This window comes from Struthio camelus, chromosome 5, assembly GCF_040807025.1.
Source record: "Struthio camelus isolate bStrCam1 chromosome 5, bStrCam1.hap1, whole genome shotgun sequence".
Classification (NCBI taxonomy): Eukaryota; Metazoa; Chordata; class Aves; order Struthioniformes; family Struthionidae; genus Struthio; species Struthio camelus.
This window is the reverse complement of record NC_090946.1, coordinates 74,226,118-74,250,966: the sequence shown is the minus strand read 5'-3', so window position 1 is coordinate 74,250,966 and position 24,849 is coordinate 74,226,118. Positions and strand designations below refer to the sequence as shown.

The window sequence follows — 24,849 nt, the reverse complement described above, 5'->3', positions numbered from 1 at the left end:
CTCCGTGTTCTAAGGGACTGACTTAAACTGTTACAAGATTTCTGGGTTGTTTTTTTTTTTTTTTTTGAGTTTTTTACAAATGCTGGATCTATGGTATCCTTCAAAACCAAAATGTGTTGTTTTTTTTTTTTTTATCAAATTCTAAATATTTTTATTTGGACTTTTAAAAATAAGGTCCACAAATACTGGGAATACATTGTTTCTAAGAGAGAACTTTCTAAAACTGTGCCTTTCTAGCCTGTTCAATTTTAAATGATTGTCGAAATACATGCTTTTCCCTAAAGTTTTGCTGGTGTTCAAGCTTTGACCACATTTTCACTGAAGCAATGTTTTCAGCCTTCTGTAACATGGGTGTTCTTTTTTTTTTTGCACAACTCTATCTTTACAATGGTCCTTCTATAAGACCATTTCAGTAGTTACATTTCTGATTTGAACTTTTTAGAACTTTGGTCTATGTATGTTTTTCCTATATTCCCCTCTAGTCTCAAACAAAAATCCTAACGTTATCATTTACTTTGAAGGAAAAAGGCATTTCTGTCTAGATCTGCTGGCTAAAACTGTTGTTTTGGTTTTCACCTTTTCAAAATCCTAAGTAAATGTCAAAAGTCTACGGTATTTACACGCTTTCCACAAATACAACACAGTACAGTAACATGTTCAGTTCCTCAAAACTAAAGTATTTTGCAGCTAAGAGCTCATGATTAGGATTAGAAATGGTGAAAATCATAGCTTAAATCATACTAAGATAGGCAGTTTTATTTATTTCCTCCATGCACCGTTTTCACAGAATAAACACCTGCCATTTTTAATCTTAAAACAAAGTTGTGTTTCAGGAGTTGGTAAGTAAGTAGCCAGTTGTTAGCACGGCTGGCTTCATGCCAGGGAAGAACAGCAACAAGGAAATGACAAAAGGAAATGAACACCAAGTATTTGTGCAAAACACATCTGAAGGCTTTCCTTCACCCCTTAACAACAGAAGTGAAGGCTACTTTTATACTATACACTGGCCCTAAAAATGATCTTCTAAAACTGTGTTTGGAGAGGCTTGTCTCCCTGAGCATGTTCTTGTCACTTAAGGGAAGCAGAGCCTAATCTTGTCTTTGTGAATATTGCTTCCCCCAAGTATGCCGATTGTGTCCAAATTCAGATGAGGGCTGCCAAGACTCCAGAAACTCTTACATGAGTGGAATTACTTTGTAATTTCAGTTCTGTTAGCCTCAATCTGAAAGAAATGAACTTGCTCAGTTCAGAGCAAAGAAAGAAGTCAAAAGTTCTCTCAACCAGCATTGTCTTGCGGAGCCAGTATTTAAAGGCACTAAGGGGTGAGGCAGCCCAAAGGGCTGGGGTGGGGGGGACTGCCTGTTTGTTAGCTGAAGTGTGGGGTAGTTTTTCCCACTGAATCATAAAGGGCTGAGATAAAGTCAGTTCACTGACTGCTTCCCTGGGGTAATAGTGCAAAGCATTCTGTGCTACAGTTAGCAAATGTTAACCAAAGGAAAGACAAACTTCAATGCCCAGAAAGTGCGCCTCAGGAAATCTCGTGCCTCGGTGCTGTGCATGCCACAAACCTCTTCCCTCCCAGCCCTTCTACAGGGCTCTGTTAGGCTTTTTGACAAAGGATGAGATTTTATTCTGATAGCTGGTTTCAATGTTTATTTCTACCTTCAAATTTCCACTCATCATTTATTGGCAATTTACTGTTTTGTGAGTTTAACGCTACAGCCTCTCTTTACTACATGTTGAAGTAAGTGCTCTGAAAGACTTGTAAGGGAAATTCAAAATGAATATGCAAGAAGTCCATTAAAAAAAGAGATCTAGTTACTTGCCTAAACACAATTAGTACTCCCACCTCCCTCACAGCAGGAAACCCACAGCAACTGCATCAGCCTAATGCAAAGTTTTGCTAGTCTAATCAACATTAGCTTAAAGTGAAAACAAAGTTAAGCCCCAGCTGAGGAAGTACTGAATATGTGAAAACAGGAGGCAGTTACAGATGGAGCTTAAGTGTCTCACCAGGTTGGTGTTTTTATGCAACAATTATTTTTCTTGAAAAACAAAACAAAACAAAACCCTCTTGTTAGATTACTACTAGGGGAAAGTAAGTTTCTGAAAACAGGAAATCCAGTGTTAAGTGAAGACGTTAACCCTGCTCTTAAACCCACACAGAGTTTTCAGTCTAGCCAAGCAGAACTCCTTTTAAGCCAGGGAAACGGAGGGGCCACTTTCAAACAGCACTTATTCAAATAGTCTATTTCTATTTACTGAGTAACCAGTATATAGTTTATTTTACATTAACAGCACTGGGGCATCATAAACATTACTAAAGTTAGTAAATAATACCAATTTTAATATCACCACTAAGCAGTTTGCTAGATTAAGAGTTTGATTCTGCTGGTGCTTTATACAGTTCTTACTTTTAAGAACAGACTATGCACATCATCATTAACTAACTGACTGAATTTTGGAATATCCAAGTTTGTTCCACGCTTTTAACACATAAAAAGTCTCTCCCGTGCTGTGACATTCTCTGCAAAAAGCCACAAGACTTAGCAACTTCCTTAAAATAAAAACTCATACAAAGTTGTCATATTCAGAACAGTTAGAACAGCAAATGATTAGTAACTTGCGTAAGTTATTATCAACAAATAAATAAAGCTGCTGCAGCTAGCAAGGATGAACCATGGATTCTATGAATGTTAATGAAGTGCATCTCATCTGATACCTAAGCATGCAGGAAAGTGGGCAATATAGTTGAAAACTGCTGTAAAATTTTAAAAGGTTTGGGGTAGCAATTTACAGCACTGTCCAGTGAAAGTCCTGAACTACACTGTTGTTAAGCTTTAACTAGCATGATTATGCATGGTTTAAATGTTTGGTAGCTGAATGAATCCAAGTAGTCATGTTACAGTCAGCTTCAAAGATGTGATTTATTTCAATTAGAAACCAACGCCAGAACAAAACGTTTTGAATCTGATCACCCCACTGACTCTACCCCTATTACCAGTGTAGGCTATTTTTTTTTAAATTCCAGTAAAAGCCATAGGATGTAGAAGGCTCTTTTCATAATGCTAAGCAGTAGCTAAGTACCAGACCTCAGCTGATCCAAACTGGACTAAATATGAGAAGACAGAGTGACAAGGCACACTTCACAACACCCCTAAGATGTGTTTAGATTTTGGCAGAAAGACAAGGTTTTTAATCAAAGAGATATTAAGGCCTGAAAGGTCAGTAGTTAAAAAGAGCAGTCCACCAGAGTATCTTTAAGGTCTGATTGCAGCTGCATTTACTGTAAGAGACGTGACTCAACAACAAAACTTACCAGGACAAAATTATATCTTTGATTTCAAAACTAAATAGGGTAAGTAACTTTTAATAAGGCGGCTTTAGGAACCTCGTATATAGCAATACGTCACTTTCCTGAAGAACATGCAACTCTCTAGTACCAAGCCAGTTACAAAATAAAGGTAAACCGCACTCAGTTCAAAAAGAAGAAAAAAAAAGTAACAAGTGCATTTGGTTTAACAAACATCACTACTGAAAAATTTCATTTTTAGGTTGTGTGTAGTGAAGATTTGCTTCTTCCTTGGGATTGTTATATATTGCATATTTCCACTCGATGATGTTCTTTTCAAAAAAAGGTTACAAGTAAAAAGATGACCATGTCTGGAATCTGGTGATACAGAAAGCTGAGTGAAAAAAAAACCCAAGTTAATTTTTTTCCATCCCACAGTAAGTTAATCACTTACTTCAATCTAATCACTTATTCCAATCTAATTTTTTACATGGATTTTATAAAATTAAAATTAGCCTAAGACAAAAAATAAGATTAAAAAAAAAATCAAGGACATAGGACCAGGAAGATAAATATGAAAGCTCCCACTAGTTCATTTAACTTACTCCTACGTTAGGGCTGATACATTCAGACATTTTCTAGTTAGCTTTAGTTTGAGATACCAAGCTGTATGGCCTGTTCTTTCCTTCAGAGGCTACTCCAGAATACTTTTGTCCATTTACCATAATTCTGTATCATGACTTGTCTTCAATTTACTACTTCTTCATTCACCTAGAACCATTTCTCCTTTGCCTAAACTCTGCCTCTGTATTTTACAAATATGCGAAGTATGTGTCAGATGGATAGTGTGATCTCATCTCTCAGCCTTATGTACTCATTGAAAGAAAGTATAACTGAATTCTGAATGAACAGGCTGTAAACAGTCTCTTTTGGTTTTCTTTCTGAATTTCCCAGTCTAATATCTCTTAGGTACAAGGTTCCCAAAACAGTACAACTTCAGTATTCAACTCTGTAAATAGAACAAAGCATAGCAATGAAAGCATGCCTCAAACTACAAATCCCAGGTTTATGCTCAAGTTTATTCTCCACTCAGGAAGATAATTTCTGTTGGACTATTCATCCAAAATACTTTGTAAAAAACCAGAATGTGACTGATTTATTTAAAGCAATGAGGAATGACAAAATTTTCGTTCCAACTTGAAACAGAGATGTTAGGTAAAACAGATTGACCTCAGAAAATTAATACATATTTAGGCATGTATCTTTTGCTTAGCCAAAGATATACAGGCACTAAGGGTAAAGTATTTCCAATTTCATTTCTCTACACATTCTATAAAACAGCTTAAAAATAGTAATGCTCTCAAATCCCAGTAACTGTAACATTAGTTCTGCCTCCCTCTAATTTGGTTAGCTACTGAGCCTTTTAAAATAGTTCCTATTTTCTTCCAGAGTGAACAAACCAAATCCGAATCATTCTGAATATCTGAAATGGAAGTTTGAATGCAATTTCTTCTCTATACCAACTTGCCTTCCAATTTCTCCCTTACTATATATTTCAGCAGCTGATCACTATTCTCACAGTGATCAACACATTGATGTTTCTATAGCCCCACTAATTTCCCTTTGTTTGCTTCAGAGCATCTTGACTACATCTCACATACTTGCCTCTCTCTCTCCCCCCACCCTCTCTTTCTCTCTATATATTTTATAATTTGACCTACAGTCCAGGTTACATAAATAGCCATATATTTCAACATTCCCCATATCCTGTCACTTTGCATTCGGTACATTGTGTTCTACCTTTTCTGAAGTCGCCAGGTAGGTTTCAAAGAGAGAGGGAGCAGAAAAAAAACAAAATCCTACACCCACACAGCCTTATCACGGAACAAACAGTAACTTTAGCAGATGCACCAGAACAACTAGTAGATGAATTCCAGACTATAGCACAGAGGAACTTGTAAAATACTCTGCATAGTTCTCTTAAGTACTTACCTTCAGAACAATTCTTACCTTGGTCTGGATCAGTGCTTTGCAGTTATTAATACTGAATCCATCAAATCTGAAGTCTTCATTATCTTTAACGTTTGATTCCTTAAAAATGTTATCCTGGCTCTCTGGAAAGTCCTAATAAAACATAATTTATATATTTTTTAAACTAACGCCTATCTGATCTCAACTTAGGAAGCCTAAAGAGTTTTCCCTCAAATAACAATAACCACCAAATTTTATTTCCTGAAGCTGTATTTTGATTTGTCGTGGGGCTCCTCCCGTATTAATATAGTTCTATGCCAAAGCAAGTTCAACTCACATGAATCAAACTGTGACTTAAAAAAAAAAAAAAACCTTCCACATAAAGTTATTGCTATTCTACACTAGAAAATAGCTGAAAGCAGCATTGTTAAAAGCAATACAATTTTCCATTAAGGTAAAAGAAAGTAATGACACCATTTGAAGTTGCCTGTACATTGGTTTAACGCATTTGTATCCACGGGAGGGATTAGGAACAGAAAAAGAGATGATTAACTATGTTGGAGAAGTCAAATGACAGTTCTGCAAGAGTTGCTCTCAGGTGCAGAACAGGTCCTATACCTTCAGCACTATAATTCTGTTTACACCTAAGTTGCATGAGAAGTGAAACATGTCCATAATAAGAAAATTGCACACAACCCCTTTCCCCTCTCCTCATTCAGCAATCAAATTATTAATTAAAACAGTTACTTCTGAAAACCACAAGCGACTAATTCATGCCAACTAAACAGCCAGGTTGAATACTAAACCATTTTGGATACCTTTGTCTTCTCCAAATAAAAGATTAAACAGTGACATTTCTTTTTGGGATCTTTCATTACTATTGGTTTGTTCTCTTGACTTTATTTAAAACATACTTCTCTCCCTCAAGTCTTGCCAAAATGGATAAAATAATCTGAGGAAAAGGGAAGTGGAACAGACTTTCAACTTGTATACAATTAAAACATCCCATAACTGCCTTAACAGCCTCACCGATTCAAATCCAATTTTCACTTAATGAAAAGATAATAGAGGCTAACAATTTTCTCATACATTGAGCAGGAAAAATAAAGCCATCTTACTGCACACATCTGAAAGCTAACTCTGTAACTATACCTAAAGCTGAACGAACCATTTAATGCAACAGGCAGTATACAATGGAGGCTTCAATGTAAAGATAATCAAAACTCGATCCTTGCACAACTTTCATAGTAACTTACACAATGCCGAGTAAAAACTAAGCTATCATTTTTAAAAGGCCCTCTTTAAAGCAACCAACGATTCACCCACATACAGTTCATTCCTCATGCATCTGCATGTATAGCTTACATAAATCAGGAATTATAACCAAGTGTTTATGCTGGCACACTAGCCAACCATTGTTCAATTACCTTCTGATTTGCGTCTATTCCAAGAACACTCAAGAAGTTTTCTTGGCAACGCGATTTACTCCAGGGATGTCTTAAGCTGGGGGTATTATCAAAGTCTTTAAGACTTTTCCATATGTTTCCAGAATTGATGCTAGAAAAGGAACACAATTTAAGGTTTTAAGAAGTAGAAAGTTTCCAGTAGGCAAATATAACTTTTAGCTATTTTCACCACAGACAACTGCATACTAGCCTACTTTGAGCTAAAAAGCAAAAACTTCCCTTAAAACTATTTCTACACGTGTTCAAACTATCAACCCATTCAGCTAATAAGGTTGCACAATAATTAACAGAAACAGCAAGTCAACATCACGGTGTGTTTGAGCTTCTCAGATAAGAAGTGCATTAGAAGCATATTCCAGAGATCGTTATATGCCCACAACTTGGATTATTCAATTATTTCTGTGAAATGCAGGTAAACAGTTCAACCTTGTTCATTCCGAACCTCGCGTTCTCTGTCTCTCAGACCTTTATTTCAGCCATGCCTCTCCACTACAGCAACCTGATACAGGTACGTTACCTTCTGATATCTGTTCTAGACATGTGTGTACTGCAAAACGGAATCAAAGCCAGAGGCGCAACGCTACTGATGTAGTGAGAATTAAAGAGCTCCTTCTGCATACTACTGTGGATTCTTATACTGCATTCGCCCTAAGTAAATCCAAGTTTAGTATAGGATGCATGTATCATTTATCTTGTTTAGTTTGTTCAGCGCAGTGTATCAGGGCTTTTCTGTCTTTAGTGAGTAGTCTTCTAATATTGAAGTCCTTTTTTCACATACATATCCATTTTTCTTTTCTCTCCACAAGTTCAGACCTGTTACCTAGTTAAAGTTTAATGCATATACAAGAAGCTCGCTGAACGGATGCCCACATTAAATGTATTTTATTATAATTCTTGTGATATTTGCAAAGTATAGTCTGAATAAGTGACCCATCTTTCTAGACACAAAGCCTCAGATGTACGCAAAAATAACTACAATACTCTTCAGAAGCTGCTGATCCTTCAGAAACATGTAACAAGTCTAAAAACTTTTCAGCTGTCTTGAGAGAGCTAAATTAATGATACTAATTGCTGTTAACATAACACCAGGAAATAAGCCAGATGCAGCACAGATTCAGAAGCAAATCTTACTTAACATTAAAAAAGGTTACTACCTGGGAAAATCGGTGAGGGGAAAAAAAAGAGCAAGTTGTCAGCAGAAGCAGCAGCAACACTCCTGCTTTAGATGATGGAGAAATAAGTTAGATGCATCGTAAAGAAAGAACAAGCAAACAGGAAGAACAGGCTGCCTGTTGGTGTTCTGGCATTCCAGAAACTTAGTCATAAGAAAACATACCAACAGCAGAAAGAACCCTAAGCAGGAATTTATACTTTTGATATATTTCCTACTCCGTTTTCCAACGGCTAAAACACATTTCATTTCCTTTAATAACACAATGCAAAACTGGTAAGATCCACGTGCTTAAAGAGACTAGCAATTAAAAAGAATTTCAGTTTGAAGTTAGCCTGCAAGTATTCCATTTTTTTAATTATGAAATAAGTAATGTAATCGCTGAGGTTTTTTGTTTTTTTTTTTTTTAAACTATTGCCTTAAACACATTACCAAAGTTGATTCTTCGTAAGTTCAGGAATCCCAGTATCTTCATTATTTGTATCAAATACTTGATCTAAGCTTCTTATGCTCTCTCTGGACTGTGGTACAGAAACTTCTGGAAAGCCCAACTTAAATATGTCCTCATAGCTGTGGCTTGCCTAGAAAAAGTAGAGTTTTATTATAGACATTACATGGGCCAATCCAGCAGTTTACAAAGAGCTGGTCCAAAAATGACAATGTTTCTACTGATTTTATTATCAATCATCCTTATTTAATGTTTGTATGAATACTAATGGAATAGAGGGACTGACCCTGTGTTCAGTGTTTTGAGTGTTTACCTAGAATTAGGGAAGGAGAAACAAAAGTCTAAGAGTTTCTGACAAACTTTAGTCTCTAACTTCCCAGCTGAGTCTCTCAACTACTAACCTGTAGACTGGTTTCCTACGACAGCCAAGATTCTTTTCCCTGCTCAAGAAATTCAGCCCAGGACAAAACTGATACATGCATCAAATCAAAAGTTTGTTTTGCTAACTTGGTATTTTCTAATACACCCAATTTAACCAAATGTTATATAACTACTAAACGTAACATTTACCTGCAAATATTGGCACTGTGTAAGTCTGCATAAAAGCTGGAGTTAGTCTTACTTCCTTGCAACCAAACTTTTTCCAACCTATGTTAACATGACCTATGTTGTCAGATTTACATACTTGCTACTCTTCCAGCAGTGCTGAGGAGGGGGTTTGGAGGACTGAACATAGCAACATGAGTGATGCTAAGCCATACAATTAGGCCAAACAAGCCAACTGGAAGCAACAAAGTTATCTGAAGAGTAAGGAATACATACATAAACAAGTAAAATGTGCAGAACTACATCTTGTCCTACTGGGATGCCCTCATGCCATCTGGTCCAGATTTAAACTTTTGTTTATTTCTTCAAAAAAAGGAATTACTGCATTTATTTTTAATCAAAGCAATGTACTGGCTTCAAGATCCTGTAGACAGACTGCAATTGAGGTGCAGCAATGTGGCATGAAAATCAGAAAACAATTAGTCAGTTTGTTTTCTCTAGCAAACATTTAAACTAGAAAAATGTAACAAATATAAAGGTACACTTGATATTTTGACAGTATTCATTTAATTGCTATTCAACCACAGCTGAAATAAATTAAGATAAATTAAGGTAAACTCAGGAAGCGTGGGCTGGAGGAGTGGACAGTGAGGTGGATTGAGACCTGGCTGGATGGCGGAGCTCAGGCCGTTGTGGTCAGTGGCGCAGAGTCTAGTTGGAGGCCTGCAGCTAGCGGTGTCCCCCAGGGGTCAGTACCCGGTCCAGTCTTGTTCAACTCCTTCATCAAGGACCGGGAGGAAGGGACAGAGCGCACCCTCAGCAAGTTTGCTGATGGTACTAAACTGGAGGGAGGGGCTGACACACCAGAAGGCTGTGCTGCCATTCAGAGGGACCCGGCCAGGCTGGAGAGCTGGGCAGACAGGAACCCCATGGAGTTCAACAAAGGCAAGTGCAGGGTCCTGCACCTGGGGAGGAAGAACCCCGGGCACCAGTACAGGCTGGGGGCTGACCTGCTGGAAAGCAGCCCTGCAGAGAAGGACCTGGGAGTCCGGGTGGACAAGTTAAGCATGAGCCAGCAGTGTGCCCTTGTGGCCCGGAGGGCCAATGGGATCCTGGGCTGCATGAGGCAGAGGGTTGCCAGCAGAGGTCAGGGGAGGTGATCCTGCCCCTCTACTCAGCCCTGCTGAGGCCTCACCTGGAGTACCGCGTCCAGTTCTGGGCTCCCCAGCACAAGAGTGACATGGCACTACTGGAGAGAGGCCAGCGGAGGGCTACAAAGAGGATGAGGGGACTGGAGCCTCTCTCCTCTGAAGAAAGGCTGAGCGAGCTGGGCCTGTTGAGCCTGGAGAAGAGAAGACTGGGAGGCGGTCTCATCAATGTGTACAAGTATCTGAAGGGAGGGTGTCGAGAGGATGGGGCCAGACTCTTCTCCGTGGTGCCCAGCGACAGGACAAGAGGCAACGGGCACAAACTGAGCCACAGGAGGTTCCATCTGAAGCTGAGGAAAAGCTTCTTGACTGTGAGGGTGACTGAGCAGTGGAACAGGTTGCCCAGAGAGGCAGTGGAGTCTCCTTCCCTGGACATATTCCAAACCCATCTGGACGTGATCCTGGGCAACGTGCTCTAGAGGACCCTGGTTGAGCAGGGGGTTGGACGAGATGATCTCCACAGATCCCTTCCAACCTCAACTATTCTGTGATACAGTTTACTAAAACTGTGGAAGTACGCAGACAAACGAAGCAGAGTTTGAGAGAGTACAGACTTAATCTAATGGGCGAGTAGGTACAATCATGAGCATGCTCCAAGAAATGGAATTTGTGCCCCATACTGCTCCTTCCTAAAGGACAGGCCCAACTAAATTACCCTTCCTGAAGGGCTGCTGCTGGAACATTGAGAGTCCTGGATGAAATCATTTGCATACTGTTAAATTGCTTTGTAAAGTATTTCAGCAGACTTAACTTACAACAGTGACACTATATAGAGGTGAAAAGCAGAATTCTATGAAAGAACACTTATTAAATCATACAGGGAGAGTCCAGGTTACCTCTAACTAGGTAACCGAGCTCCAAATGGTAAGAGACCTAAGGAAGGTAAGGCAGCTGTTTTTAAAGACTATTTTTTTTCCTCAAATGCCAAGCAGCATGAATTGAGGGAAGCATAGGTCTGTCTTATTTGTAGTATCTTTAAGACTTAGAGTCTGTGATGTTACTCTGACATCCATTCAGGCCACTGAATGCCAGGTTAGCCAAGCCAGATAAAGACCTCAGCATACAACAAAACTGACAGTTTCTTCGCATTAATTTTATCTTTATTATTTTCTACTTAGGTGGATATTTCTAAAACAAAATTCAGGTATATTTTCCTTTACTTTATAACTTTGTAGCGATTATAAAAACATGAATGCATGAATTTCAGATCTGTGCTTTTTACGTAGATCCTCTATATCCAATTATATCAGAATACTCCAGTGTTTAAGCAAGCCCACGAGTTTCTCCTAAAACAGTCAGTATTTAAAGGTATGAAAAACCTTTGAAGTTAGTCACATACGCAAAGTATCCTGCTACTGCAAGCAAAACAGTGATTGCTTTCATCTTAAACTACAGGATTCTGCCTCAAGTTATTATCATTTAATTAATTGAAGCATTTGATACTGAGAGTTGGATGAGATGATTTTTGGAAGACCCTTCCAAATCAGACTTTTACACTTTGACCATCCAGGAGATAGAAGGCTGACCTGAAGAGCTTATGATCTCAAATAAACAAAATAAAAAGCATAGGAATGAAGGATAAGCTACATGTGTATTATATGTCTGAAGAAATCTTCAGCAGCCCTATTGCTGCTTGTCTACTCTGAGAAAAGAAAACTCAAAACTCAGGGCAGGACTAAGTTATTTAGTGCATACTGGACATCTCCCTTTGCTTTTAAGAAATGCAAAAATAAAGCAAAGGCCTCAGTAACATGAAGATGTATTGCTGAATTTCCTTTCAAAAGCAATCTGTTGTATTCTATTTCAGCTCCAGTCATTACATACTCCGCTTTTTCAACGTGAGACTTCTTGTCCTAACGTTAAGCAGTACAGTTTAGTTCCTCTCTGCTTATGCATACTAATAACACAAGGTATGTTCTGATCTCCATTCTATCAGCGCTACAGCTCACTCCACAAGCATCCTCATGCTTTCCCCCATCAAGGACCTCTGCAACAGGTAAAGTTCCCCATCAAGTACAAGAAAGCCTGCCTCTAGAAAGCCCTCCGTTTCCATAGACATTTCAAAAACTCACCTTCTAACAGACTAGAAGTGGTAAACTATTATTGCTACTGATTAACTCTATGAAAGTTTTGGTTAATTGTTCTTTGTTAAAGAAATGTTTTAATTTACGATAAAAGTAGTATGAATGAGTAGTTATGAATTTGTTTTGTATTCGGATATTCTTATTTTCCTTTCGCTAGTTTGCTTCATTTTGTTTGCTAAGCATTAAAACACATTAATTGGAACATGGTATAATCGTTGAACTGAATTTTATGGTGCCAAAATGAAGGTAGTATATAATTTAGCATTTAATCAAATATTTAGATCTAACATTGTGTGAGAGAATGTAACCTCCTATGCTAGAAAGTGAAATATATTTATTAAGTTATTTCTCTGTATTATTTGTGTCAGATTTATTGAGGGTAGAAGTTAACCTAAAATGCCAGTGTTAAGGTTATTCAGGCAGTGCATTAAATATAGAAGTTGTCAATTTCTGACTTAATTTTAAAAATGGTTTACTTACATAAGCTTGCAAAGAACTCATAGGATTTTTGTACATCTTATTTTTCCTGTCACCCATCTTCCCAAGTTGTTTCCTGCGCCCATTCTGTACAACTTGTAAATTGCACGTGCTTCAGGGCAAGGTTCATGGTTTCTAAAGGCTTATGTATTGCTAGTGTCTAGAAGACAAACAACCTGTTACATCCTTTAAAGCTCTCCAGCAGGAAAACCTAAGTATTTGTTAAACGCTAAAGAAGTTGCTTGTGTTCCACTTAACTGCAAAGTGGCTCGGCAATTTCTATCCCTCTATCCTTCATATAGAGGACATTCAGATACAAGTCTTTGGATGTAGGAAGCAGTGGTACAAACACTTTTATTCTTTGGTTTACTGTTAGCACATACCTCATTCATACAGCTGGAAGCCTCCTGTCTCCCAGCGCGTTGAGATGGCTCAGAGCAAAAGCGACTAACAGAAGAACCACAACGTCCTCTGCACAAGTCCTTATCACCTTTAGAAGTTTTTGTTGACTTCGTCAGAACTTCACGATTATGACTGAAAATCTCTGATTTATCTAAGGACTCCCTGAAGCCTTCAAAATCACCCCAGGAACCACTGGGTTCTAATGTACTATGACCGCCCTCAGAAAACCCCTCACAACTTCTTCCTTTGCTATTCACTACAGGGAGGCTTTGCTGCATTACTTCAAGATTAATCATTTCTTCATTATTCATATTCATTATTCTTCTCCTTTCATTTGAGTTACAGTCACTTTCGTGGAGAGACATATCACTTACATCAGCTGCTAGATCTTTCAGAGACATCCAGTGTAACCTGTCTGCATTACTAAGACTTTCTACTAGTGACAAGTTCTGCATTTTTGTTTAAAAAAACAGAAATCATTTGCTGAAACCTGTACTGCAGAAAGAGCCAGTGAAGTTTAGATGAGGTAGAAATCTGAATATTCCCAAAACAGAATCCAACTCTTCATTTCACCCAAGTAGTAATAACGCTAAAGCAAAACATGATGTCCTTCAGTCTGTCCTCCAGTCATCAGCATGTGCATGTTATTCAGTCTTACTTTGTGTAGAATATTGGCCTGCAAAGAAAGAACTATAAATAAATACTTCTGTGATAACAGCTACAAAGGAATAAGAAAGGATAGCTGATAAGGTAGGAGAAAGAATGCTTAGGTTAAAATAAACACATTCCAACATTATGCAACTGAAAAGCACAACAGTTAGGGCTAAATCTTGAATGATTGTGCCTACCTGCCCACATCACAGTACTTGGTGTATCAATATGCAGAAAATATTTAACACACGTTCTAGGTATTCCCTATCATTAATTCATCTTTTCTCCTACACACTGAGTCAGGACTCTTTTGTTTGCACGGGCTTTCCATGGCTGAAAGATCACTGGAAAGGAGAATATGCCTGCAGCAGCACAGGAACTGGCTGTTTAAATCTGTGAAAGATATCTTCTGACTGATAAGTTGTCTTCTTTAGAAGGGGGAAGGGTTAGAAGCGACAGTAAAACGACTGCTTAAAGCCTGGTCATTATTAGAGACTTTCCGTACTTGGTACCTACAACAAATCTTGATCTGCAAGTTTACCTCGCAGGTAAGCAAGACTGGCCAGGCATAAAGCAGGAAAAGCTGAAGCCACAGCCAAAGGTGGCCCAACGGGCCGCTGGTGCGCAGGCAAAACGGCATCTTCCGAGGGCAGCGCTGCTAACGCGGGGCTCCAAGGGCTCCGGGCGGGTTTGGCGCGGCGGGGACGGGCGCACCAAGCGGGCAGGCGGAGCCGCCTCCGGCCGGAGCCGCTCGCCGGACCGCCGGCTGCCCCGGGGGGGGGGAGGGAAGCCGCGGCGGGCAGCGCGAAGGGCCCCGACAGCCGATCCCCGACCGCTCTTTTCCCCGCTGCCGGCCGCCGCCGGGGCTGCACCGCAGGGAGCCGGTGCCCCCCGCCGCGCTCGGGGCGGTGTGCGCGGCTGTTTGCCGTAGCGAGGACGACACGTCCGGCCGTTTCGCCCCCAAAACCGCAGGGGAGGCGAGGGCCACGGCTTTGCCTCAGTTTCCCCCGCTGCAGCAGGGGCGGAGGCAGGAGCCAGGCGCGGGGCCCGGCCCAGGCTACCGCCGCCGTTAAAGAGCTGCCCCGCGCGCCGCCTCGGGGGGGAGCCTCGAGGCCGCCGCTGGCCGTTACGGCCGTTGGGGCGCGCCCCGACACCCAGGTCCCGGCGCCCGCCGCCTGTCCGCCCGCTCCCGGCCGCAGCGGACGGCGAAGGGAGGAAACAGCCTTACCCACCGCGCTCCCGCCCGGCCGCCGCCGCCGCCGCCGCCGCCGTGCAGGCGAGAACCCCGGGCCCAGCCCCGGCCGGCAGGTCGCTAGGGGCAGGGCCTAGGTGTGCTGGGGCGGAGCTTAGCCACCGACCGCCGAGGACCTTTAAGAGCCCCGGGGGCGGGGCCTCGCGCCGCTAGGGGTGGGGTCAGGACGGCCAGGGGCGGGGTCATGACGGCCGGGGGCGGGGCCGCCGCAGCGGAGGGGCGGCGGCGGTTTGCGGGACTGGGGGGCGCCGAGGGGTCCTCCCGGCCCGGGTGCTTCTCCTCAGCGCCAGTGGGGAGAAGGCTCTCAAGTGCTCGGGCCTAACTGCAGGCCTGATCACCCACCCTGCGAGCAGGGCGGGCCTGTCCCACCTGCTCCTTCCCCTGTCAGACCTGCTCCATCTCCTGCCTGACCTCCTCCTCATCCTCCTCCTCCTGCCTGGCCTCCTCTTCCTCCTCCTGCCTGGCCTCCTCTTCCTCCTGCCTGATCTCATCCTCCTCCTGCCTGGCCTCCTCCTCCTCCTCCTGCCTGGCCTCCTCTTCCTCCTCCTGCCTGATCTCCTCCTCCTCCTGACTGGCCTCCTCTTCCTCCTCCTGCCTGATCTCCTCCTCCTCCTGCCTGATCTCCTCCTCCTCCTGCCTGATCTCCTCCTCCTCCTGCCTGGCCTCCTCTTCCTCCTCCTGCCTGATCTCCTCCTCCTCCTGACTGGCCTCCTCTTCCTCCTCCTGCCTGATCTCCTCCTCCTCCTGCCTGGCCTCCTCCTCCTCCTCCTGACTGGCCTCCTCTTCCTCCTCCTGCCTGATCTCCTCTTCCTCCTGCCTGACCTCCTCCTCCTCCTCCTGCCTGGCCTCCTCTTCCTCCTCCTGCCTGATCTCCTCTTCCTCCTGCCTGATCTCCTCCCTCTCTTCCTGTCAGACCTGTTTCTCTGCCTGCCTGACCTCCTCCTGCCTGATCTCCTCCCTCTCTTCCTGTCAGACCTGTTTCTCCGCCTGCCTGAGCTCCTCTTCCTCCGCCTGCCTGAGCTCCTCTTCCGCCGCCTGCCTGATCTCCTCCTCCACCTTCTGCCTGACCTCTTCCTTCTCCTGCCTATTCTCCTCCCTCTCCTCCTGTCAGACCTGCTCCTCCTCCTCCTGCCTGACCTCCTGCTCCTCCTGTCTGCCCTCCTCTTTTTTCTGCCTGAGCTCCTCCTCTTACCTCCTCTTTCTCCTGTCCGACCAGCTTCTTCTCCACACCTTCCAGAGAAGTGGTGAGGGGCAGAGGAGTGGTCAGTTGTTTCCTCAGCTTCCCTGTGGCCTTTCCAGCCTGACAGGTCTGGTTGTTTCCCTGACCAGGAGTCCCCATTCTCTCCCATTTTTCTGGTTATTAACACCTACTTCTCTGATTCACTGACTGTGCCCCGAGGCCTCTGTCATTCTGGTTTTCTTCACCTTTGTCTGGCTGGGATAGAACCACCACCCATTTTACATTTTACAACCAGAAGTCAACTCCCGCCCTCCAGAAAGAATCAGGAGATGAATTTTAAAATCACAACACTAAAAATAATGCATTCACATTTTCCAGCTTTCTGCAATCTGGCAGGCTAAGGACATGCATCTTGATGCTGGTGGTTCATGTTTGTTTTTAATTTGAGAATAGCTGAAATTCTCACATAATTACAAAATTCCATGGTACAGAGTCGAAAAAAATAACAATCAACCCACCCAGTAACATAATCTCAGGATTAAATGTTAGGAATAAGCCAACTACAATCTTGCAGGATCTCCTTGTTCCCTCTCCCCCTCATTTTGCCCTTTGAGGTTTCTATGTTTGGTTTCCCACTTCTCTCTTTGTCCCTCTCTTCCCTGAGGCTGGAAGCTTGATTCGCTCATTGAGATAAGGGTGTGAACAGGTTGGCCCACAACCGGGGGGGGGGGGGGGGGGGCGATGACCGTCCCTTCTTGTCTCTCTCTTGTGTCTGAATGCCCAAAACATGGAGCCAGAGCAGGGGCTGGAAGCGTTGTGCCCAAGGCTGTTCGCAGGCTGTCTGCTCCCACATCTGTGCCACAGAAAGAAGTGCACAAAGAAAACTTTTCTCAGCCTCTCCTCAGGATGTTGGCAGCAGCTCCCTGTCCTCAGGGCTGGGTTTTAAAATCTGTGCAGACCCAAGCAACAGGGGACAGTTGTAAAAGCAAGGAAAAAGGTTTTCTGGAGCAAGGCCCAAAGTAAAAAGCATTTTCTAGGCATTACAGTACATATGTTTTCCAGCCCAGGCACAGATATGTGCACTCCCATCCCACACATCTGACTCTCATTTCAGGCTGTACTGCTTTATCTGAGGCTGAGAGGCTGAATTTGGGAGAAATGCCTAGATGCAGAGCCAAAGAAACTTTGCTGGCAGGTCTCTGAAAGAATCTTTTTGTTTTCTTTCTACTTTGGAGCCATTTCCTACCCTTTGTGGCCATCCTGTGGAAGCTTGCAGCTCTGAGGATGTCTAACCAGCTCAGTAAGACCCAAAATGTCTCACGTTAGGACAGCATCGTCTTCCTACGCTAAGTTTGTGCTGAAGGGACCTTTTAAGTTTTGAAGGGAGCTCAGCTTTTCCAGCTCTTGAGCGCTTAACATGTTCATGTTTATCTTCTCAAAACGAAAGGCTACATGCAGACTGTGCGAAGGCTCCTCTGCATGCCACGCTTTGCATCTGGGCATGAAGGGACGTGTGGGTTTTGCAAACCTGACTCTGCCTTGCAGAGTTCAAGCTGCTTTTGCACGCGTGTGAGCGGAGCGGTAGGTGAGCTAGCGAGCAGGAGAAGTTACCCCAGTTCTTAGAAACCCTACTGTAGGAGCATAAAAAACTATAGTGCCTTCCTCCTAGAGTAACATCCTTAAGGACATGCCAGGTAACAGTGTGCTTTATTTATCTCCAGGACACCGTGTAACCCACCGTGGGACAATGAGTTGCTCACCCGCAGGGGAAGCAGCGGTGTTCAGGAGCCTGGCTGCAGAGCCGGCTGCACCACCTGCTGGACGTACCCAGCGCTGCCTCCTCTCTCCACTAGTCGCAGCTGAAAACCCAGAGAATCAGCCCAAGCAAAATCTGCACAGGTGTGTTTTGTGTAGATTTTAAAATCCGAGGGAGGCCGCGTGGGATGTAGGTGTAGAGTTAGTGTGACGGCCAACGATAAGATTGCTAATTTAGGTTTTAAATTACACCGTCTAGTGGACTGACCAATTTAAGTCAAAAGCAATATCCCAATGGGATTAAGAGTTTTTCTCTCTGAAGGAGAGCTGAATTGGGAACAAAACTCTTACTATCTTTTTGGTGGATAAGTCTTACGATTTTGTTTCGCATATAACAGGCCTTGGGACTTACCCTATTATTCCTGCGTCAAATCCATGATTTTTTTCTGAACTGTCACTTCTCTTTTTTATTTTTCTTAAAAAAAAGCCAGTCTTTATTTAAAGATTCAGTAAGCCAAAAGCTTGGGACATGGACTATAAAGCCTGTATTTAGATGCTTAAATTTATGCAACTAGTAGAGTAGAGCCTCGCTAATCTGAAACTCACCAACACAAACAACTGAATAAACTGAACACTAATCTGAAGCTGCTAATGCTGCTTCTGCCACCATTCTTACTGGAAAAATGTTTGTGTTTTGTACATATACTCTAGAATTACTTCTTTTTTTTTCATGTTGTCCTTTGGAAAATACTAATTTGTAATGAAAAAACTCAATAGAATAGCTGGGAATTATTTACTTTCACAGCAAAACGCCACCACACTGCTGTAATACGAATTTCCACTCATTTGTGGAATGATCTGGTCCTAAATTTTTGAATTGTGTGGTTCCCTTGTAAATGATTAGGGTAATATGGACAGCTCTTTTCGTCATTCTTTTTCTTGCTTGCAAAAAAAAGCATAAACAAGCTTTATCGCTTTGTAAACAGGATTTTCAGTGTTCTTTTTTTTAGCTGAAACATTAACCAAGGTTAGCTTGCTATTTAAATGACTGAAATATTTTTCTTTAATTCAAATGAAACATTTGGATAATTTTTTCTTGTAAAAAGAATGTTACGTTTAGATAAACTGGCTCAAAATGTCATTTAGAAAGCAAGAGTAAACATGTTTTCAGAAGTCAATAAATAATTTTGATTGACTCAAAAATAACTTTTCAGTAGATGAGCTGTCTTTTCAACAGATGAGTAGTAATTTTCTCTCTCACCATAACTATCGCGATTTTGAGAAGTGCAGGACTTCAGCAGTTCTTTCATTTCAATAGTAATAGGAAATGCTCAGTTTTTAGAAAAACATTGCAGAGACTAGCTCTAAGCACAGATCTAATCAACCCATTATGGCTTAAATTTGAATATATGAGCCATAAACTCTTCCATTAAACTCTCTCCTGGAGATGCAGCATTTTTTTGCTATACCTCCCAGCTTCCCACTGCTGTTGGTGTCCCAGCATGGATGTTTCAAAATATCAGTAAAATCCTTTGGCCTTTTTTTTTCCTGAAAGAGACATGGGAACAACAGCTCTTCGGGACGAACTTTACTTCTGTCCAGTGCAAGGTGGGTCTGGATTTCCTGGACCTGCTGTGACATATTGCTCCATGTGCTAAAACAGTTGGAGAGAATGACTGGCATTAATGAGGCGCTTCCAGCAGGTAGCAGTCCCTGGGCTAAAAGATCAAGCAGGATCTTTTCAACAGCAGATGGCAGCTCTCCCTTGTCTCTCATGCATGCACGCAACCGTCCTGTCAAACTCCTCCTGTGAGCAGGGGAGTAATCTGCCCCTTTATGCACCACATGAAAAAGGTGTTGGACCAAATAAAGGCTGTCAGATTTTGACCCAGAGATTTCATCAGGGTGAAGCATGGATCTGAGATTTAATGGCATAGCTTTGTTACAGTCTTTTGTTACAATCTGGCACAACCTGGTTTGTGTGCTCAACACAGAGAAGCCATTTCGCAGGACCCCTTCATTGGTTGGCTCTGGAGAAAAGATCAGTATAGAAGGACTCTGTACCTATAAAAAGGCAAAATGCTCTGTCAGGAAACATATGATGTACTTTAGGTCCCTCTCTTCTCTTGAGTATGGAGGATAAAGGAGCCACAATCCATCTCTCAAAAAAGCTAGATGTGCAAGAGACATATGTACCCTGGGTTCAATGGCTGCATCTACATTAGGAATTTTGTCCATTCCAGTAGTGTGATTTGCTCCCATTTGTTTCTATTGCTGGTCCCATTCTTAGAGTGATTTCGAAGAGCATAAACTTTTGGAGGAAATAAAGTGTCCCTCCAGAAGTGCTTTGGAAGCACTGCAGCATTTCTTGGAAATACCATCTTCCAAATCAGTATGTGAGCTGCACTGCCTTAAGATCCTCCAGCATGTAACCTAATACATGAGCTGAAAAAAGACTCTCAAACCATTCAGAGCTCCTACAACACCCTGAAGTGGTTCTTGTGCTATATATAAAGGGCCAAGTGTCATAGGAACCTTCCTATTTGCCAGCATCTTCCAGCCTTCAACTAATTCTTGCAACTCTTCTCTACGCATTCATCATCCACTGACACTTCTGGTTTGAAATCCTGTACTTTCTTCAGCTGCTTTCTCTTCTTTTGTCATTCCTGCTTGCTGAACCCCTCATTTCTTTTATCAGACCTTTTTCTTGCTATCCACTTTCCAACTGTTCTCTCTTCTGCCTTTAGCCTCCTGAAAACTCAGAGAGTTGTGACTGGGGGCCCTAAGGAAGCAATAGTGCCTGTTAATCTGGGCTGAGAGTAAGAAAAAAGTTTCCTAGGTAGCAGAATAATTTGGTGCCAGAATCAGGAGGTTGCTGACCTCATGACTATTGTTGGTATGAGAGTAAGCAATAAGCCCCCATGTATTTCAGGAGAATAAAGGTGATCCTCTTAAAGTCCCATTACACTTCACTGAGGGCATGGCAGACATGCACCTAATACTCAAGGACACTGTGGAGCCAGCTGCTCACAGGGACTTTGTCATCATGTTGGAGAATCTGGAGGAATGTGAGTCCTTTGACATTGCTCCAAGGTTCCTCTTCCTGGATCCTGCAGAAGATCCCTCTGAGGGTGTATTGTGAGATACCTCTTTTGCTCATTCCCTGCCATGACTGGCATCAGCAACCCTTGTATGCATGCTCCTGTTTCCACCACAGGTTAAGTGTATTACTTTTCCATACGTGTCGCTTGGCAGGGGGGACAAAATGCTTCTGATGGAATTAGAGCTTTGCGTTCAGATCTGCCGAGAAGAGATGAATATCAGCAGTCTCCTAGGAGGGCTGGCAAACCTCCAAAGCAGTTCCCCTGGGGCCATGAGCTGCAGGAGAAATCTCTCATGCAACAACTATGTGAAACTCTCAGCAGCTATCAGAAACTGCCTGTCCAGTCCCGAGCCAGTATAGGTGACCAGCTCAGTCCAAGGGAGCTGTGCATGCAGTGCACAAGGGTAGCACAGCCCCCTTAGACCTCCATTCCCTTCTCTTCTCCCAGCGCAGCAGGTTATAGGCTCATGATATGGCACCATGTAAGTAACCCTGTGCATCCTGGCTTTGCTTCACAACTGCACAACAAGCATTGTAATGTATGCATATAACAAATACATTCATACCCTTACAAAGTCCAGCTTTTATAACAGGTACAGCTTGAAGGGTGTCGGGCTTTTGGAAGACAAGGTGGTAAGTGCCTGATGTCAGTCACAGCAGTGCTTTCCCCCCACAGCCCCTGGCAGGCATGGGACCTCATACAGTCACTCGTGCTTTGTTAGACAGTAAGGGAGACCAGTGGCTTGCAGTCTTCTCCTGAGATGACTTCTGGCTATGCACGTCTCTCTGCTGAGACCTTATATGGCATTAAATATTCTCTTGTTTTGCAGAGGGGCCTGGGAGTCTGGAGAGCCCAGGCTCCAGGACACCGACCCACCGTCACTCTAGGTTCCCATGGAAAGCCTGCAGGGATAATCAGCGATGCGTTGCGTGACCTCCCGAGAGGAGAGGAAAGAAAGGCATCTATCATGTTTATGGACATGCCGTTGCTTAAATGGATCGGTGAGTCCATGGCACATCATACCTTTACTTAGCACAAGGCGGGGATGTACGCATACCTGCGTAGCTGCAGTGATTCCAGGTAGCTGGCAGGCAGCCAGGCAGCCCACGTGCCTGTGCAGCTCCTACAGCACGTAAACGGGACTGCTCCTCGGTCTGCTTGAGCCTTTGCCGGATGCATGGCAGAATCACAGCTAACCCTGACAGGCTACCCCTGTTGCCTTGAAAAAAATCCAGTACCTGGAATCCCTTGATGTGACAGGATTTTATCCATCCACTCTAATCGGTGCTGACTATGAAATAAAAATAAGGAACTGATGTCACCAGAGGGCCTTTTTCTGCTCTTACTGCCCTAACACCAGTCCCTGGCTCTGCACCACATTTACCTGGCACCTCTGGCTGCTCTGCTTTCTCTTGAAGCAGAGATCAGCAGTCTCCCATATCACAGGGTTGGCCATGGCATATGGGTAATTTACCAGTGAGCCATCCTGTTCAAGGCTCGACTTCACCTGTCCTCAGAGAGGTTAGGGCTAAAAGGTACTCCTGTACAACCACTGTGTCCATGAGAACCTGGGGTTTGCAGAAGACAGCCGCAGGCAACTGAGTAACACGCTGTGTCCTCAGAGACACTCAATTGCTTTTCTCTCCTCCACAGATACCTCTGATGAAGAACGAACCACATCAGGCAGATGCAACGATGGAAGCCACTCGGGAGAGGACACTGCAGCACCTCAGAGCCAGGGTGGCACTTTGGAGGGAGGAGAGAAGAGAGACAGACAGACGGTGAAGGCAAAGGTTGAATGGCTTGTCCAGACATTTAGCAGGGCTCGCAGTAATTCTGGATGCCAAACTGGCTACTCAAAAGCAAAAGGCTCTGGAGGAGTGGCATGGCCCACAGTGGGGTCTCCCTCCTGAGCCACCAACCTGCTGTCCAAACTGCTGCAGGAGCCAGAGGAGGAGGGACTTCAGCCCAGCACTGAGGAGGGACTTCAGCACCTCCCAATCACTGATGTGCCAGTTTGATCCTCAGAGACATAGTCCTATTGTACCAAATTATTTGTTCTTGTAAACATAGCCAAAGGCTGTCTAAAGTTCAGAGTGCATGTTGCTTCTCTTGATCCTTTTTGCAAAAGAAAGGATCCCCAAGGCAGATAATTACATATCTCTTGAACTCTAAAACCTGCAACTCCTGCTGCTCTTTTTGCTGTGCCCTTTTACTAGTTAAAGCTCTCCTCTCCTTGTCCCCAGTGCAGTCAAAGCAGAAAAACCAGGAGCATACCTTCTCCTTATGGTACCCCTTCTCAACATAGGGGAAAGTGGGCCCTACATACCCTGGACCTGCTAGAGTTCATACAAGGATGTTACATATCCCACGTCTTCAAAAATATGTTTTTTTTTTTAACATATGGCAGTAGCGTGTGGTACCACTGTCAGGTTGTACTAGATGCTTTACAGTCACTTATACCTGCTCCTTGCTCTATTTAAATTTCTCATTAAATCACTGTTCTGTGTCTCTCTTTCTGTTGCTCATTCAAATGATCATATATTGCATTCAGTGGCCCCACAAGTCCAACAGCCTCTGCTGCTCACATGGGTTTTTCAGGTATGTAGGCATTAATTTATTGAAAGTGAGCTTTGTAATTTTTGCCGGTCCCCTGCATACACTGTAAATTGAGTTGAGATCTCTGCAGTTTGCAGCTCACTAATCCTCTGTTTTAATGCCCGATTAAGTCCCAAATCCATTATTGTTAGTGAGATGTGAGTGTGGGGAGGGAAGGAGGATTTCATCCTCCTGGCTGAGAATTAAGCTGCTAGAGGTACACCCAACTGGTGCTGTACCAGTGTATTAATTAGCTTGCCTGGAAATTTCAGCAGTGTTGTTCAAAGAGGTTGTAGAAAGGTCAAACACTTGATTAGAAGTGTTGTGCTTTAACTTTAAGCCTTAGCACTTGACACTTAACAAACCTCAAGAAAAAATTCAAATAAAGTATTAGCACAAAAATATTTTTAAAACTTGAGTTCCCACTTCAAGCAACATTTGAGACAACACTAAATCATGATAATTAGCATCTTTGTAGTCCTTGTAGAATTTCAGGGCTCTCACTTTTTCTTTCCCCAAGTGAGTTTCACAAAGGCTCCAGGGTACCTGAATAACAGCTAACGGCTAATCCCACTTTGCACAGGAGGAAACCGAATTACAGAAGGTTTAAGTTATTTGCCCCAAATAGAAGACTCTAAGTCCCTGGTGGATGTCTGCATGCCCAAAACTCTGCAAAGTGATATTAATCAGCAGTAAAGATGTTGATTTAAAGTGTAGCACTGAAGTATGAATGAAAAATACGTTCCATCATTGCAAGAAAACAATAACATGGATTCAGTGGCAAAAAGACACAAGGCAGTCATCTGCTCTTTGTTCCAGATGGTGCCACCAGTCTGCTAAGGCAGTATAACCGTGGTGTAGACTACAAGCAAGGGTTTAGCTGTTGGATAAAATAGGCGAGAATTTGTTTAAGCTAAAGTAAACCGTCAGCTGAACTGCCAAACTCTTGTTGTGCCTGCTTGTGCCCTGGGAGGCAGGAACACGTTATCTAGAACCTCTCACTGAGCTTTAAGGTAAGTCATCTGCGTCTCATAGTGGGGATGAGCCGAGAATAATTACCCAAAGAGTTACGGCAGCTCAGGGGACAGATGGCGGCTTGTTAAGCTGCGGTAACTCGATTTGCCTGTGACTGCGAGTGAGCCCTAAGAGGCAGGGCAGACCATAAGCTGCAGCGTTTGCAGGAATAGGCTTGTCACTCCCATGTTTGCTGTGAACATTGCACATGTGCTGTAAGCTTGTCTCTC

The 24,849-nt window shown here is 43.0% G+C and overlaps 1 protein-coding gene and 1 long non-coding RNA gene across 7 annotated transcripts; one reads left to right on the top strand and one right to left on the bottom strand.

Annotated features, from left to right (window-relative positions):
• Window positions 1–80: 80 nt before the first annotated feature.
• On the bottom strand, window positions 81–16,069 carry CLBA1 (clathrin binding box of aftiphilin containing 1). 6 transcript variants are annotated; one of them, XM_068947284.1, is made up of 6 exons: window positions 14,945–15,508; window positions 13,047–13,741; window positions 8,333–8,481; window positions 6,691–6,820; window positions 5,303–5,416; window positions 81–3,686 (listed from the first exon to the last, which is right to left on the bottom strand). In XM_068947284.1, the coding sequence occupies exons 2-6, from the start codon at window positions 13,518–13,520 to the stop codon at window positions 3,519–3,521; spliced, it is 1,035 nt and encodes a 344-aa protein (XP_068803385.1). In that variant the 5' UTR covers window positions 13,521–13,741; window positions 14,945–15,508; the 3' UTR covers window positions 81–3,518. The 6 variants fall into 6 exon arrangements, with proteins under 6 accessions (XP_068803385.1, XP_068803388.1, XP_068803387.1 ...); XM_068947287.1 differs by lacking the exon at window positions 14,945–15,508 and adding an exon at window positions 15,944–16,069 and having other exon boundaries at window positions 82–3,686; XM_068947286.1 differs by having other exon boundaries at window positions 82–3,686; window positions 14,949–15,508.
• On the top strand, window positions 14,140–24,622 carry LOC138067537 (uncharacterized). The gene is made up of 3 exons (XR_011141683.1): window positions 14,140–14,264; window positions 21,837–22,008; window positions 22,661–24,622. It is a non-coding gene; the product is annotated as an uncharacterized lncRNA (long non-coding RNA).
• The last annotated feature ends 227 nt before the right edge of the window (window positions 24,623–24,849 follow it).

Excerpts from the sequence above, each read along its gene's own strand:
- CLBA1 (XM_068947287.1), bottom strand. The coding sequence starts at position 13,520 with ATGCAGAACTTGTCACTAGTAGAAAGTCTTAGTAATGCAGACAGGTTA. Across the intron at positions 6,821-8,332 it reads CTTACGAAGAATCAACTTTG|CATCAATTCTGGAAACATAT; the intron begins GTAATGTGTTTA and ends TTCCTTTTCTAG. Across the intron at positions 3,687-5,302 it reads AAGCACTGATCCAGACCAAG|CTTTCTGTATCACCAGATTC; the intron begins GTAAGAATTGTT and ends TTTTTCACTCAG.